Source organism: Myotis lucifugus, unplaced genomic scaffold (genome assembly GCF_000147115.1).
Source record: "Myotis lucifugus unplaced genomic scaffold, Myoluc2.0 scaffold_0, whole genome shotgun sequence".
In the NCBI taxonomy this organism is placed as follows: domain Eukaryota; kingdom Metazoa; phylum Chordata; class Mammalia; order Chiroptera; family Vespertilionidae; genus Myotis; species Myotis lucifugus.
The window spans coordinates 45,275,847-45,293,659 of NW_005871048.1; the positions used below are offsets into that span (position 1 = coordinate 45,275,847).

General features: G+C 34.7%; 1 protein-coding gene across 1 annotated transcript in view; it reads right to left on the reverse strand.

The window, feature by feature from the left end:
• Positions 1-236: 236 nt before the first annotated feature.
• RNF180 (ring finger protein 180) overlaps positions 237-17,813 on the reverse strand; it is a 67,339-nt gene continuing 49,762 nt past the window's right edge. Inside the window, exons 6-7 of the mRNA XM_023751821.1 lie at positions 16,051-16,179; positions 237-1,139 (exon numbers count right to left, since the gene is read on the reverse strand). Coding sequence (XP_023607589.1) covers positions 940-1,139; positions 16,051-16,179 — 329 coding nt within the window. The 3' untranslated portion in view covers positions 237-939. The remainder of the gene's footprint in view (positions 1,140-16,050; positions 16,180-17,813) is intronic.

The window sequence follows — 17,813 nt, forward strand, 5'->3', positions numbered from 1 at the left end:
ACAGTAAAGATCTCCTATTTGTTTTTAATAAGGGAAAAACTAATTCCAAGGGTTATTGTAATAGGAAATAAAAATAAATTTCAGGTTTTCTTCTATAAATCTATTTCCACAATTCTTTATTCCAGACATTAAATCACATAACAATAAAATGTAAAAAACACTCTTTATTGCACATTTACTATATATTTGTAAATGAACCAATAAGTTGATTATATTTTGGACATGCATTGCTGTTTTAGACTATTGAAAATCAGTCAGAAAATTTTAAAATTTCTTTGGGTGAGTAATCTTGTAATTCAAAAAGTGTTAATATATATATCTCCAAGTTTCTATTGGTGAGAATTAGTCTCTTTTAATATTTACTATTCTCTTCTTATAATAATTTAAAATGTTGCACTAAAGCTACTCTTCGGTCTGTAAAAAAGGGATAGTCAGCTTTCTCGGTAATAGAAAGGGACTTTATTTGGGATGACTGGAAACCAAAACGGAATATACCCTGTTAGATTTAGTTCCAGAGACTATGGTTTATTTTTAATGCATATAATATTCCTGGGAATAAGTGGTGAATGACTAAATATTTTTTCTGATATCTATCCACATTATCATTTCATTTTGTATTTTTACCAGTTATAAGTGGAGGAAAACCTCAGTCTTTACAATGAAGATAAGTATAAAAGAGACACTGTAAAATTAGAGCCCACAAACCCTAAATGAAGCACTATTACATTCATAGTGCATTGTTGCTAAGAGCTAGACAGATAAAAGTTTAGTTTGTTACATGAAAAACATTAATAAGTTACTTATTCTCAGACTTCCTATAAACACTCACATTTTATATAATACAACATTATAAAATTTCAAAGCACACTTAAAAAATGTTTAAGTAATTGTTGTCTACATCATCTGTGATTGTTCAATTGTGGTAAGATGTGAAAATTCCTAAAACGGAAAGAAAAAATAGCAAAGAAAGCAGAAAACGATGAATCCAATGATCCAATTCACTGAATAAATATAGATGATCACCATATCCATGTCAAACCACCAACCGCGGCTATCATCCTCAAAGTGCAGGTAATCCATTCTGTGTGCACCGTGTGGGAACTGCCTTCTTGTAACTGGAGCTGCACGTCTGTGGAAACCTAGAAGACGTATGAACATGTTATTTTAAAGTTCATTAAATTCAGGTATGTGATCGGAAAGGATGCTGCATTATGAACACAGGTACCATGAACTGAGCATACTGAAATTTCACTGAGTGGTTTTCCTATCCCTGACAGTTTTTTCAGTGGTAAGTAACTATGAGAAGTCTCTTTTAGTTAAGGGTTTTAAGGGTAGGGACAATAAAATGAGCAAAGCTAAATTAGCTAATTAATTAAATAAAATTATGAAAGCTAAAATAAAATGAGCTTTAATTTTTTATAAATTTCTAATTATATATCTACTTAAATGATGTGCCCTGACTAGGAATCAAGCCTGCAAACCTTCTTGGTGTATGGGATGATGCTTCAACCAACTGAACCACCCTGCCTGGGGCAATAAGTAGATATTTTAATATATCATTCCAACAATAGATTTCTATTGGCGTTAATGGAGAAGCTTCTTTACTAGGAATTCACTTTTACACAGATTTAACTACATCCTACTATTGGTGATAAACTGATAATTAGTTTGGTATTGTCATGGTTTAAAGAGTATTCACTATTATTAGTACATTTTAACTATGCTACTTTAAAGTAAATTACACAATAAAGACACATACTTCATACTTTTCTGGCTACATAATAGTGCCGTGAAAATCATACTCTTCAAGCAATCAGGAAATTTGGATTCTTGTGCCAATATTATCCATACTCATTATCTGGTCAAGTCAAAATAGTGTCTCTGTATCTAATGAGCTGTTCATATGGCTTCCCCCATTTAATCTGTTAATGTGATGAATTCAAATAGGATTTTTTTAAAAAATGTTGAACACATTTTAAAAGATCTATTAAAGTTATGAACACAGTGATAGATTTTCCAACATTTTATCATTTGAGATGCTTGATCTAGGACAGTCTCAGATAATATGCTAATCATTTATTCCTTCATACCTAGGATAAACTCCATGTGCCTCGTGATACTGGTATTTATGCACCAGTGAATTCAGTTTTCTATATTTTTATGACATCTTTATGCCTATTTCTATAAGGAAGATTAGTCTATAATTTGTTTTATGCTAATTTTGCCTGGTTTGTATATCATGATTTTATTGGCTTCATAAAACATGTTGGCAGTGAGGTGACAATTCTCCATGGATATCTCCATATCTTGCAAGCAGAGATGCTGACTGCCTTTGTTCTGTATTGTTTTTGAGAATTATTTCTATAATAAATAGTCTTGGGAGATAGTATATCCCTCTGTGAAGGTTTGGTTTATAGCTTTAGAACAGCACAGTAAATGCCTGTTAGAAAATATTTGAGTTTTGTAAGCTTAGTGCTCTCCACGGTAATGCACTCCACCACATGTGTAGACAGCATCTGGCCCTATTGGTAAGACTCTATAAGAGGAGGGATGCACATCACAAATGTTGCTGCTCTGGCTACTGCTGTGAGTAATAAACCGTCCTTGTCTCTGACCCAGAAGTCTCGTCTCGGGTCTTCTGCAAGCATCCATGCAATTGGAAGAATTAAAGAAGAACGAGCCTTCCAGAATCTCAAACAGGTACTCCTGCCTCTCCATAAATTTTACTTTGTAAAAATAATTTATTTCACAATTTCTCTCATATCTGAGAAAAAACAAGGGTATGATTTATTTTTCCCAGAGAATATGGTCCAAATTTATATTTGCTATCAAAATCCATAAAATAATCTACATTATTTTGATTTTTTCAAAGACAGACTGTCAACAGCTATCTTGAGATATTCATTTTTGCAATTTTAGCAATTTGCACAGAGCTTATAGTGGGTATTCAATATGTGTTTGTTGAAAGGGTACCTGTATATAAAAGGATGTGCTTAAAGGGAATAATTAGCATATTATCTGACACTGTCCCAAATCAAGCCTCTCAAGTGCATTTTCAGTAGGAACTGAATATTATAAAAATATTTGAGACACTATATATAATTCAGAGCCCTGACATCAGTATTGAAAAGGAAGTATGTCCTAGCCTTCATGCAATGGGACAAAGGTTGAAATACGGTGTTATACTGCTCTGTATTCTTCAATTACATAAGAATTTTGGTGCCAAAAGTTGATTGATATAAGTAGGCCTTAGCAGAGGTGGAGTGATATTTTTGTAATCCCAGGTAAGTATAGAGTTACTTTGTTAATATGCTTGAAAACAATGCAAAATGGATTTTAAATTTCATCTTTATCTCCTATAACTTTAGGATTGCAGAGTCAAATATATATAAATTCTACAGAATTAAATTTTATATTGAATAAGTTAAATATGTTGCAGATTATTTATAGTCCTATAACACTTAATTTTTAATAGAGTTTATAAAATTATCAGGCTAAATTATAAAAATTTTAAATGTTTCGTTTCTGTAACCAGGCAGAAAAATCATTATTAAAAACATTTTTATTGTAGTAAAATATATATAATAGAATTTACCATTTTAACCATTTCAGTATACAATTCAGCGGCATTAATTACACTTACAAAGTTGTGCCACAATCATTACTATTTCAAACATTTTTTTTTTCATTACCACGAAGAGAAACTCTCTAGCCATTAAGGGATAATGGCCCAATTCTCTACTCTCTCTAGTCTCTGGTAACCTCTGGTCTACTCTCCGTTTCTATGAATTTGACTATTCTAGATATCTCATATAAGTGGGATCATACAATATTCATCCTTTTGTGTCTGGCTTATTTCACTTAATGTTTTCAGGAGTCACTGATATTGCTGCCCGTATCAGAACTTCATTCCTTTTTTTATGGTTGAGTATATTCTATTGTATATATGTACCACATTTGTTTATCCATTAATTTGTTACAGATATTTGGGTTGTTTCCATCTTTTGGCTGTGGTGAGTAATGCTGCAAAGAACATTGGCATACAAGTATTTGCTTGAGTCCCAGTTTTCAATTCTTTGGGGCATATCCTCAGGAGTACACCTGTTGATCATATGGTGATTTTATGTTTAGCTTTTTGAGGAAACTACAAACTGTTTTCATAGTGGGATGCATCATTTTACATCCTAACCAGGAATGACGAGGGTTCCATTTATCCATCAATGGACACTTTGGTTGTTTCATACCTTGGCTATTGTAAATAATGCTGCAATGAACACGAAAACACAGATATCTCTTCAAGATAATTTTTGTTTCCTTCAGCTACATATGCCCAGAAGTAGAATTGCTTTGGGAACCTCCTTACTGTTCCCCCTAGTGCAGTGATGGTGAACCTTTTGAGCTCGGCGTGTCAGCATTTTGAAAAACACTAACTTAACTCTGGTGCCGTGTCACATATAGAAATTCTTTGATATTTGGAACCATAGTAAAACAAAGACTTATATTTTTGATATTTATTTTATATATTTAAATGCCATTTAACAAAGAAAAATCAACCAAAAAAATGAGTTCGTGTGTCACCTCTGACACGTGTGTCATAGGTTCGCCATCACTGCCCTAGTGGGTGTACCAGTTTACATTCCCACCAAAAGTATACACAGGTTTCCTTTTTTCCGCATCCTCACCAGCATTTTTTATCTCTGTATTTTCAGAAAATTTGTTGTTAGTGTATAGAAACACTACTGATTTTTGCACGTTCATTTTGTATCTTCCAACTTTGCTATATTGATTAGTTCAAAAATTGTTTTTGGTTGATTCTTTAGGATTTTCTACATTAAAAAAAACATGCTTCCGTAAATAGAGACAATTTTACTTTTTCCTTTCCCATTCTGATGCCTTTTTTTTTTTCTCAGACCTCACTCTGGTTAGGACTTCCAATATATGTTGAGTAAGAGTGGCAAGTGGGCACCCTTTTCCTATTCCTGATCTTAGAGGAAAAGTGTTCATCACTGAGGATACAGGGTGGGGCAAAAGTAGGTTTACAGTTGTGAGTATGCAAAATACAATTCCCTACAAATCACTGTGGACCTACTTTTGCCCCACCCTGTATTATTAGCTGTTGACTTGTCATATATAGCCTTCATTATGTTGAAGCATGTTTCTCCTATACCTGCTTCATTTTTATCATGAACAAATGTTGAATATTGACAAGTGCTTTTCCTGCGTCATTGAGATGATCGTATCATTCTCATTATTGTGATTTGTCACAGTGAGTGATTTGCACATGTTGAACCATCTATGTATCCCAGAAAAATCTGACTTGATTAGGGTGAATGAGCCTTTTAATGAGCCACTGAATTTGGTATGCTAGTATTTTGTTGAGAATTTTTGGATCTATATTTATCAGGGATATTGGCCAGTAGTTTACTTTTCTTGTAATGTCCATATCTGGTCTTGTTATCAGGACAAATCACTTGAAAAGCCTCATATTTGGTTACCAGTTGTTTGTATAATCTCCTTTTTATATTTATTAAATTGATTGGGGTAACACTGGTCAACATGAACATATAGTTTTCAGGTGTGGGTTTGTATAACCTCTTTTAAAGTAAACTAGTAACTTTATTTTTTGTTCTGTGTGAAATCTTAGTAAATCTTATCACATAAGTAATGTAGAATAAAATGACTTGAAAGCATAATATGTACATATATATCAGAGTGAACGCAAAATTTCTAGTCATTTTAAAGAGACATCTTTTAAATTCTCTTTGGAATATTTTGAGAAATTATCCTTATGGCCTTCCATTTTCTCAGATCAGTAAAAAAGTAACAAACACACCACCCCTGTGCCATATGTTATTGTTTTCTCTCTTTGCTATTTTAGGAAAAGGATATTTAAATGCAGTAATAAAAAAAAATTAATGGGATATAAACTAAATGTTTTCAGATATATTTTCAGATTATACCATAAAATCTTTAATTTATATATAACCTTACATTATTTGCAATCTACCTATAAAATATTTTAGAAATACAGTATAGATTTTAAGTGATAATGCAATATAGAATTGTTCACAAAACAGTAGTATCTAAAATTTCTCAACAAAACCTTGAATTACTACAATACAATTTTAGAGAAGTTAAAACATGAACACAGAGTACAACTTTGCTAATAAAAGCCACTTCATTGCCAGCATAGTTGTGAAGTTTGTTTGAAATATCCTAAACTGTTTTAGTGAATTATAACACAAGCCTGATATTGCTGGTGCAGGTAAATATTTTCATATTATCCTATTAATTTAGTGAGCCAATACTCTAATAACTGTTGGAATTTGTGGTCATACATTTCATTTAATATTCACCTGCCTTAAGCAATAATAAGTAAGTCTACTTCATGTACACTGTAAAAATAAAAGATGCGGGCAAGCTTTGGTATGTAAATTACAGCAGTAGCTCCACCAGTTGCCAAAAAAGACCTGGAACTTTCAAGCATATCCTTAGATTGTGAGTGTACTTGTCATGTCCCCAAGGGAGAGAAGTTGGGACTTCCTCTTCCTGGAACTTCTCTTCCTCTCTCAATACTTCCTTGATAACCCTCATTTAACAGATTTTTTAAGTATGACTTTTTTTTTTTAACAGACGATGGATTTAATGCTTTAGATCTAATATTAAAGTGCTAAACACTTTGTGGTCTCCCAAATCCCATGACATTTTTCTTGGAGAGGTGGTGTTCTCAGCATATTGGCTAAACTCTAATTTGTGCAGATTTCTTATATTTGCTCCGCAGTTTCAATTACACTTGTATTTGCTATCCAAACCAAATGGATAACTGCTATGCACTATTAAACCATCACTGTACTGCCAGAGTTAACATCATTTCAGTGTAACATAAACACCATTCATCTCCTTTACTTATAACACTGTATTCTATCTGATTCATTCATTCTTTGTAGTAATTAAGATAGGTTACTGCCTGGAGTCAGAGAACAAATAAGAGACCTGTACCTTTACCTCCAGAGTCCACACTTCTGTTACTTAGTCAAGTCCCAGCCACTTCTCAATGTATCTTGGTACTTTGCCTGCATAGTGGAATCTCCTACGGAGCTTTACATCCTGCTCATATTTGGAGTTCATCTCCTGAGGTTCTGATTTAAGAGGCCTGGGATATGACCAGGGCCTTTGGGATTCATTCGAGGTCATAAGTGTGAAACAACAGAAACTAATATACAGAACAGTTTGGCTTCCCAAACCAAACCAAAACAAAACCTTAGCTCTTCCCTCATGAAAAAAAAAATTATCTGTGAACAAAATTGTTCATTTCAGAGGCGGTTTAATGCACTTTCTGCTAAAATGCAGCACACCAAGTCTAGGGTACATTTACTAGGTGTACCAGTTAATAATGGCAGATTTTATAATCAAAGAAAACACGATAATTTCAAGAGAAACATCAAAAGTGCTTTATTCAAAGTAATGTCCATCGCTAGCTACACATTTCCTCCATCTTTCAGGTAATTTGTGGATTCCGTCCCAATAGAACTTTTCTTGTTTTGAGGCAAACCATTCAGAGACCCAATTTCCCACTTCTTCGTATGTTTTGAAGTGCTGCTCAGAAAGTGCGTGCGCCATCAATCGGAACAAGTGGTAATCTGAAGGAGCAAGGTCTGGTGAATACAGCAGGTGGGTTAATACTTCCCCAGGCAAGATCTTTTAACGTGTCTTTAACTAGTTTTGAAGTGTGTGATGGTGCGTTATCATGAAGCAAAATTACTTTGCCATGTCTTCTGGAACATTCTGGTCGTTTCATGATCACAGCGTGGTTCAAATTGATTATTTGTTGTCAGTAGTGATCAGTATTCATGATTTCACCTGGTTTTAGAAGCTCATAATACACCACACCTTCCTGATCCCACCAAACACAGAGCATTGTCTTTCCGAAGCGATTTGGCCTTGCAGTCGATGTTGATGGTTGACCTAGATCAACCCATGACTTTGTGCATTTGGGATTCTCAAAATAAATCCACTTTTCATCGCCAGTCACAATTGGATGCAAAAAAGACTTTCTGTCGTGCCATTGAAGCAACATTTTACTGATGACTTTTCCGTTTTCCATTTGTCTTTCGTTCAGTTGATGTGGTACCCATTTTTCTTCCTTTAAAATCTTTCCCATTGCTTGTAAACTATCGGAAATTGTTTGCTGAGCAACATTTAATCTTTCTGCAAGTTGTTTTGAGTTTGTCACTCATCTTCATCCAATAATGCTTGTAATTGTTGGTCTTCAAACTTTTTCGGTTGACCTGGGCGCTCTTTGTCTTTCACATCGAAATCATCACTTTTAAAGCATTTAAACCAGCATTCACAAGTATCTTGAGATGGAGCATGTTCACCATAAGCTTCCCAAAGCATACGATAACTTTTTCTTCAAAATAATGAATTAAAATTTCCCACAAATGCTCTTTTTTTGGCACAAAACTAGACATTTTTAAGCATAAAAATATCTATGATGTTAACACCTTCAGCAAATTTGACACGAGAAGTTTTGAAACTTGCTGTCAATACAACAAAACAGCATACATATCAAATCGCATATATATCAACATATGTGTAACTCCATCTATTGAAAAAAATTCGCATTATTAACTGGGACAACTAGTAAAAATCTCACTGACTTACTTCAAACTTTCTGGGTAGACAGATTTCTGGGTTATATTCAAACTCCTTCTGGTTGAGCATGTACTGTTTTGTTTTCTTTTCCATGTGGATATTCCTTCATTTATACTGGGCATGTTTAAACTTGCAGAATCAATCTAACACCTTCAGGCAAATTAATGATGAAATAAAAACAATTCCCTAGGCTTTTACAAGAAATGGATGGATTTGTCCTAAATATATATATCATACGCCAGCATTTTAGCACGCATGTTTTAGTGCATGGAATATTAAATCATGACCCTTCCCCCATTTCTTTTACTTGAGTATATTTAGAAAAGAATTCAACAGCATGGAAGTTTTCTTTTTCATGTTTGTTTTTTTTGGCAAAACGATCTTAGTAAAATCTGCTAGCTTGTTTGCTTTATATATAATATTTTAATATTATAGGTATATTTATCTTTATATACTTATGTCATTTTTCTTTAGGGAACCAACTAACATGGCTAGAAATACATCAACTTGATACTGGTTACTGAGATGCAATTCCTGGAAATGTTAGACACTTCAGGGGAAAGAACTAAAATTCACAGAGTCAATGCAACTAGTACCTGAGAAGAGATGTAAAGGGCTAGCTCACATTTACCTAGAGTATTTCCATTACTTTTCACATTACCCATTTTATGTAGAAATACATAAATATGTATTTTAAGAAGAAAAAATTTAAAACACATCTGCTTACTCATCAATATGAGACACTACTTGGTAGGGTGAGAAGGAATGAGTCCATGTGAGGTGAGCGAGCTCAATAGCTGAATGAATTCAGGAAGAGTTTATATGAGCTTCTTTGGCTAGAAAATCTAAATGTCAAAATGTTTTGTTTTTGTGAAAAGAACACTAATTTTGTAGAGACAAAGGCATCTATGGAGATGTCTATTCTTTCCTATAAGATCCCCCCCTATGCACTACTTCCTTCTACCAACCTTAGAATATTAAGCTGAACAGAAGCTCTCTTAGGGACACAATTAACATGGCATGGTATGTGGAGTAGTGTGGTATAACTATGAAAATTACAGTCCCAGTTTTCAAATATGATCCCAATTTTATATCATTTTTAAAGAAGATGATTCAATCAATATCTAATTAAATATAGTTAATGTCTTATGAAAAATAATTAGAAATAAAGAATAAAAATACTACATGTAATGTATAAAATTACTGAGGAAAATATATGGTTTTAAATAATAATTTTTTAAAAAGTAAAGAGATAAAAATTAACAATCTAGAATGCCACCTTAATAGGGTATAAAAAGGACAGAATAAATCCAAAGAGAATAGCAGAAAGGATTTAATGAAGAGCAGAAGTTATGAAATAGGAGAAAAAGATACAATTCAGTTAATTTAAAAAATTGATTATTTAAAAATAATATTGACAAGTATCTAGCAAGATCAGGAAAAAAACAAGGCACAAGTAAATAAAACTACAAAGAGAATATAATTATAAATAAGAGGAGAGATTAAAATATACATTATAAAAAATTTTAACAAATTTTAAAACAAAAAAATATGAACAAATTCCTAACAAAAAGATAAATTATATAAACTGACTCAAGATGTTGACAAAGCAGAATATGAAAAAAGAAGAGAGACAATCTTACTAATATATACAGATGTAAAAGTCTCAAAAATGATTACATTGAGTTTATTCCAGAAATACAACAGCACTGTAACATTAGAAAACTGATTATAACCATGAAATGCTAAAACTATTTCAAAAAATTAAAAAAATTCATTCAACAAAAACTATTAGCAAACTGGGAATGAATGGAGCTTTCTTAAAACCTCCAAAACACACAGCAATAGTTCTACTAAATGATAAATAAAAGTATTCCTTTTCAAGTCAGGGATGCTGCCATCACTGTTTTTATGGAAAAATCAAACAAAAGTCCTAGCTTAGAAAGTATAGCAAGAAAAAAGAGGAAAAAGTATGCATATTAGATTGAAATATACTAAAATTGTCTTTATTTACAGATATGATTGTCTTTGTTGAAAGCCCCCTAAACCCTATAAATAGATAACATCACTACTCATCATGCAAATCAAAACCACAATTACATACCACCTAACACCAGTCAGAATGGTTATCATCATAATATGAACAAATAAAATGTGTTGGTGAGGATGTGGAGAAATAGAATCCCTTATGCACTATTGGTCTGACTGAAAACTGGTGCGGCCACTATGGAAAACAGTATGGAGAGTCCTCAAAAAACTAAAGATAGATATAAGATATGACCCAACAATTCCACTTCTGGGCATTTATCAAAAGAAAATGAGAACACTAATTTGAAAAGATATATGCACTCCTATGTTCATTGCAGCATTATTTACAACACCCAAGATATGGAAGCAACCCAGGTGAACATCCATAGATGAAGGGGTAAAGAAGATCAAGAAAGCAGTTACAAAAGAGGCATCCAAAAAGCTGACATGCATTTAAAGGGATTTCAAATTATTAGAGATCAGAAAAAATGCAAAATAAAATAGTAATGATGTTCTTAATTCCCATTTTCTGCCAAATTTGTCATTTTCCATAGTTCTAATTTTTCCCGACCTTCACACACTGTTAATTATACTGGTTATTTGGGAGAACTCTTGGCACTATGTAGTGAAGTTAATTATATTCATACTAGAGGCCCAGTGCACAAAAATTCGTGCACTCGGGGGGTCCCTCAGCCTGGCCTGTGCCCTCTCACAGTCCTGGACCCCTCGGGGCATGTCCACCTGCCGGCTTAGGCCCACTCCCCAGGGGATCAGGCCTAAGCTGGCATCCTTCTGGCAGCCCAGGAGCCCTTGGGGGATGTCCGACTGACGGCTTAGGCTCCTGGAGGGAGCGGGCCTAAGCCGTCAGTTGGACATCTTTAGTGCTGCTAAGGAGGCGGGAGAGGCTTCTGCCACTGCCACAGAGCTCTCAGCCCTTAGCCTGGCTTGTGGCTGAGTGGAGCTCCCCCTGTGGGAGCTCACTGACCACCAGGGGGCAGCTCCTGCATTGAGCATCTGCCCCCTCGTGGTCAGTACATGTCATAGTGAACAGTCGTTCCACTGTTAGGGTCAATTTACATATTACCCTTTTATTATATAGGATTCTATGACCCAAACATTCTGCTCCTAAGTCTATACACCAAATAAATATTCACACGGTCCACACTACAGTATCATTAGTGTTATTTTAGTGGCAGGGAGTTGGAGGTATTTTGGATTCCAGTCAGTGAATAAAGAGGAAAAATGAGGTAGATACACACCTCAGTAGAGCATTACTTAGAACCCACAGATTAGAGGTACACATAGCCACCTGGATGGATCTAAAAGTCTAGTGCTAAGTGAAAAAGATAAGAAACAGGGTGGGAATCAAACCTTTTAAATCTCCCTTTCATACAAAACCAAAAAGAAAAAAAGAATTTTAAAATATAATAAAATAAAACAATAAAAAGGGAAGAAAATTAAAAACACAAACTTTCACAGCATGACAATTTAATCTGCAAACACAATATAACTATACACATATAATACCAGTGTGGCTCTGTTCTTTAAAAAGGATACAAAGGCAGGCTCAAGCAAAAACAAACCAAACCCCCCATTTCCAAAAATTAAAAATATATGCACAAAAACCAATAATACACATTCTATAAGAATACAAACAGACGATAAATAAACCCAACCTCATGGAAAGTAGGATTGGGGGCAGTCTAGTGAGGATGGTATGCCATAAATGAAGAAGCAGGACTGGCACAACTCTCCTCCGTACCCAATGTTCAGAAAACGAGGACAACAACACAGCAAGTACATAGGAATGTCTCTAACCTAAAAATGTGTATGACATTTGTAAAGAAAATTATAAGATTTTACTATAAGATATAAAGATTTAGAGGATCTCAATAAAAGGAGAAACACCAGTGAGTGGATAGGGAAAGCTATTACTAAAAGGTGTCCATTTTCCCCCAATTGACTAATACATTGAATAGGTCCTCCCTCACTCAAGCCAACATAGTTTTTCATTGAACCTGACAAGCTGGTTTTAAAACTCAAAAAGAAAAAAGCCAAGGCTCTCTTACAGAAAAACAAGTTTTTAAAAGGTGATGTCAGGACATAAAACTTTAGCAATTAAGACAAAATGGTATCTCAGAAATGGACCCACACAATGGAAATTTAAAATATGACATATTAGCATTGAGGATCAGTAGGGAAATAAATTATTTTCAATAAATGGTTGTTAGAAAAAAATTAAACAGAAAAATCCCCCAAGCAGTTGGATCCCCACTTACAACACAACAGCTCCCCTTCCCCTAATCCCACAAAACACCACCACCACAAATCAATTCCAAAGACCTTTAAATCTATTTAAGAAACACTCAGGAAATGGATAAAGAATTTCTTAAGGAGATAATACACACCAGAAAGATGATGAAAAACTATAATTCACTGGAAGATATCATAAAGTGAAAAGACCACAGCTGCCATTCATATAATTAACAGAAAAAGGAGTCACCAAAAATATTTTAAAAACTCTCAATAATCAACAAGAAAAACACAATAGGACAAAGGACAAAATTCATAAATGAATATCACAGCTGAAGAAACTCAATTGCCCAATATACATATAAAAGTATGTTCAATTCCTATTAATAATTAGAGAAAGTAAAATGCTGATGAGATCTCATTTTATACCTATCAGACCAATAAAAGCTAAAGGACTGAAAATATCAAATGTGGTAGACAAAGCTGGTGATAAATCAATAGAGTCATTTAGGAAAATGTTTTGGTTTAGGTAATTAAGTTAAAGATGTGCTTTTTTTACAACCCAGCAGTTTTCTACTGGAATATATTCTGAGGAATTCTTATGCTCCAGGAGACATGAAACAATGTTTATAGCAGCATTGTTTATAACAACAAAAACCTGGACAGCTCAGCTGCTCATCATCAGGAAGAATGGATGCCTAGTAAATGGTGCCATATCCACACGAGGAACAACAGTATAGCAGTAAACATAAATGAATGTGGTTACACTTCCTGAAATGGATGAATCCAAGAAACATAATGCCAAGTGACAACGCATATGTAGAAGAATATATACGTTAACATTGCAAATGTTCAAAACCAACCAAAATTAAATGAAGTTAAGTATACACATGTATACTTATATAAAGAAATGATAGACACAGAATTCAGGGAACAAAAAGCAAACAAAGAAATACAGAATGGGCACAGTAAACCTGGTAGCTGAGGAGTCCAGTGTGTGATTAAAATCCTGTGTGTGGCAATTACAGAGGCTTTACCTGGCAGGCCTCGCAGGGAGAGGGGCCCTCCCACACCAGTCTTGGTGTACGGCCAGGCCAGGGCATATCGTCTCTGAAGGAGTTGCAGTCAAGGTCAGGCCCCCTGGCCAGTGATGCTCGTTCACATGCTGACATCCTATCCCAGTGCCTCATTCCTACCCAGGTCCTTCACGTGAAGCCGTGGCAGAGGGCTTCTCCAGGCACCTCTGCTGAGCTCTCTTTGAGAGAAGGGGGAAACCTTCAAGACATTTTTTCTGACTCTGAGTTAGTACCCAGTACTTTTCTACTCCTAGCCCTTCTCATTTGCTACCCCCTCACCCCCACTAAAAATATCCCCTAAAAACAACAACAAAAAGCCCTTACAAACCTCAGGGTCCATAAAACTGCCAGTGCCTTTTGATCAGAACTCCCTCAGCAATGAGATGATCCCCACCTCTGTGCTGATCCACCTGACCCTGGACCAGGGTGTGGTTCCAGGGGGAAAATGGAACGGAGGGAGGGGGCTGTTGGGAGGGGGATTTGGCATTTCCTTCAGTTTTAGACTCTTGCTTATAGCATTGCACCAAGTGGTTAAAGGCTTAACTCTTTCAGTTCTGACTGAGCCTGACAGCTGGGCTCTCCCTGAGCCCCTAACAGTAACCTATTGATTAAGTTAGGTTGTGTAATAAAGCGACTTTGAACTCCTCCATAAAAACTTGAGCTCTGTGTGGAGGACAAATAGGATGAAACCACAAAGAAGTAACTGTTTAAATTATAGCGTCAGCACCCACGAATACAAAAAATGAAGGAAATTATGGGGTGATCACAAAGGTGCTTCATTCTTTTTAAAATTTGGGTGTATGGTAGAAGGTAGGATACAAAGGAATATTTTAAAACACATAATTCATATTATAAATTCTCTCCTCTTTAGAATAAAATCCCTTAAGCAAGACTGATTTTCTTAGATTTGATTTCATATTTGGGGCAAAATGTGATACATTTTAAGTATTTTTATCCCAATTCTGTGGATAATGAGTTTCTACAGATACTAACCACTTTAAAATATATGTGCTTATATAATGGCCTTAAACTACTTTCTTCATTCAAACCACTGTATAAAGTTATATTTGATCCTTAAACTACTTTCTCCAAACCTTAGGGAGTTTGTAAATCAGTTTATTTTTTTACCTCAAGCATGCAGGCTGTTTCTTCTCCTTTTGGTTGATGTCCTTGCTGTGCTATTATCCATCTTCTTTACAAAAGCCCCTCCTGTTCCCTGAAGATCACAGTTCCCCATATCCCACATCTAACCCTTCCTTCCCAGACCTCGTAATATCATCAAGGGCAAGTACTAAAACTGCACAATGGATCATTCTCTGACATACCATGGTTTTATAAAAGGTAAAATTATATTTTAAACTCATAGTGTATGATCATTTGTTACTGTATAAACAGTAAGAAATTCTCAAAGGTGGAAAAGGTATTATAGATTGCCTTGCCCTTATTTTGATAATTCCTTCTATCTATGTAGTGCAATTTGTTATAATTTAGAAAGTGCTTTCACATTAGCTCATTTGATCCTTATAACAACTCCATTAATTAGACAGGGCAGATATAATTATTCCCATCTAACAGATCAGAAGACAGAAACAAAAGAAGAGGTTTCGATGATATCCCTGAGGTCAAACAGCTAGTTAGACCTGAACACAGAAGCTGGTCTTCCTAGTCCACTAGACGCCTCTGAGACAAGGCTCTGCCACGTCCGACTTGTCCTAATCTTGTGAGACAACTGCAAAATACGAAACCTAAATAGACAAATCTCTTACTTTTGAGACGCATTTCATTACCTACCCAATTAAACATTACTGACCACAAGGCAAAGTAAATTTAATGAGTTTCTCCCAATTATTGCTTGTATTGCATAGTCTCCATTTTCTTCATGTGTAGCTTTCAGCAAAATCCTTACTTAAAATTGATCAATTCAGAAATATGTTTCTGGTAACACTGCTAAGGCAGGAAGGGAACACCTTTAAAAAGAAAGCTTTTACAAAGCTAGCAGACCTTTTTTTTTAAAAAAAAAAATTATTAGTTTCCTTACCTCCAAAAAGATGGAATGCTTTCTTTCTGCAGCTCGGTAGGGGCCACTTTGCAGAGCTGGATTTCTGAAAGCTTTGTTTTATTTTCAAATATTCTTTAGTGAAGAATGTTTTTGTGGCATTGTTCAATTCTAGAATAAAGCAAAAGCAAACTATTTTAAAACATTAATTTGAGTAAAATGGCAAGAACACAAAAAATAATTGTTGTAATATTTTGGTAATATAGTCAGATCTCTTTAAGACAGTGAAGACGAAACTAGAGTCAATTTTCTTTGTAAGTCAAGCCAAATGAAATTCTCCCAAATTCACATTTGAGGCCACTTTGATTATGTCAACATAGGACATGCATCTACTGTGAAGCTTATACGTCAGATACTCTGCCGGACGTGGAGGACGCAGCGGTGGATAAGACATATCTCCTGCCCTCAAGAAGACTGCAGACTAAAAGATGGAAATAGAAGCACATTAAAAAAAAGGGGGGAATAATAATGTGTTAGGGATGTAGCAACAGAATAGCTACAGTAAAATCATGGGAGGCTCAGGAGTGATCATGGTTGGTTGAATCCGCAGATGCAAAACCTGAGGATACCAAATAGGTGATGTCCTTAAAAAATCCTCAGAACAAATGCAGTATCAGCTTTTCTAATATATCCTCTAGGAGAAATCACATGAAAAATTCCCTTTAAAGTGCCAGAAAAATCTTTGCTCACCTTTAGGAAATGCTATGTTTCTTTTCATGAATCATGAGAATCATTTAATTGTGTACATACTTTTAATTTTCCCTAGGCAGCCAGATTATTTAAAACCAGGTAGTTCATATCTAATTGTAGTTATAATGTAGGGCCATATGGCTTATTTATCAGCCCATCCACTCTCACCTGGTCTTTATATTCCATTTCAATTAATACATTCCCTTGTGCTGCTATTTCATTAATTATATCTTTAAAGCACCTCAAATTCTTTTGAGGTAGGGTATAAATAATTAAGTAGGAATAGTCCCTTTATTACTGACAGCTTCTATATTATAGTACACAACCAAATACTTATTCCAGTGGAATATGTATTCTCAATATGATTTATTTTAGAAAAAACTGATTTTGAAAATAAAGGAAATTATAGCTTTGTTGTTTTGATAAATGAATCAAAAGAACACTTGAATCATCATTGCTTTAAGATGTTAGGGAAAGCAATTTTAAAATAATTATCAGTGTTAAATGAGATCATGAAAGGCAGAGACAACATCTGTCTAAATCGTTGTGTACATGGTCTAAATGCTTCTTATTAAAACAGGCTTCTAGTAAATGCTTTCTCATACAAATAGCCAGAGATAATATTGAGAAAGGGATGTCATTGGTAGCTCCACTTTTTTCACTCCAAAGACCCCAACAAGGGATCTGGTATTAGAAAAGAACCGCTTTCCCCACATCAATATAAGCCAGAAATGAGGAACCTCCAGTGAGCTCCTACCCTCTCATGGAACTGCTTTCTTTACTGTCTCCATCCTTTACTTGTTCTTCCCAAGGAAAGAAAGAGTAATCTGCCCATTCTGCACAGCAAAAGAAACTATCAATAAAACAACAAGAAAGCCCACTGCATGGGAGAACATATTTGCCAATGTTATCTCCGAAAAGGGTTTAATCTCCAACGTTTATAGGGAATTCAGACATCTTAACAAAAGGAAGATAAACAGTCCAATCAAAAAATGGGCAAAGGAACTAAACAGACACTTTTCGAAAATGGACATACAAAAGGCCAAGAGACATAT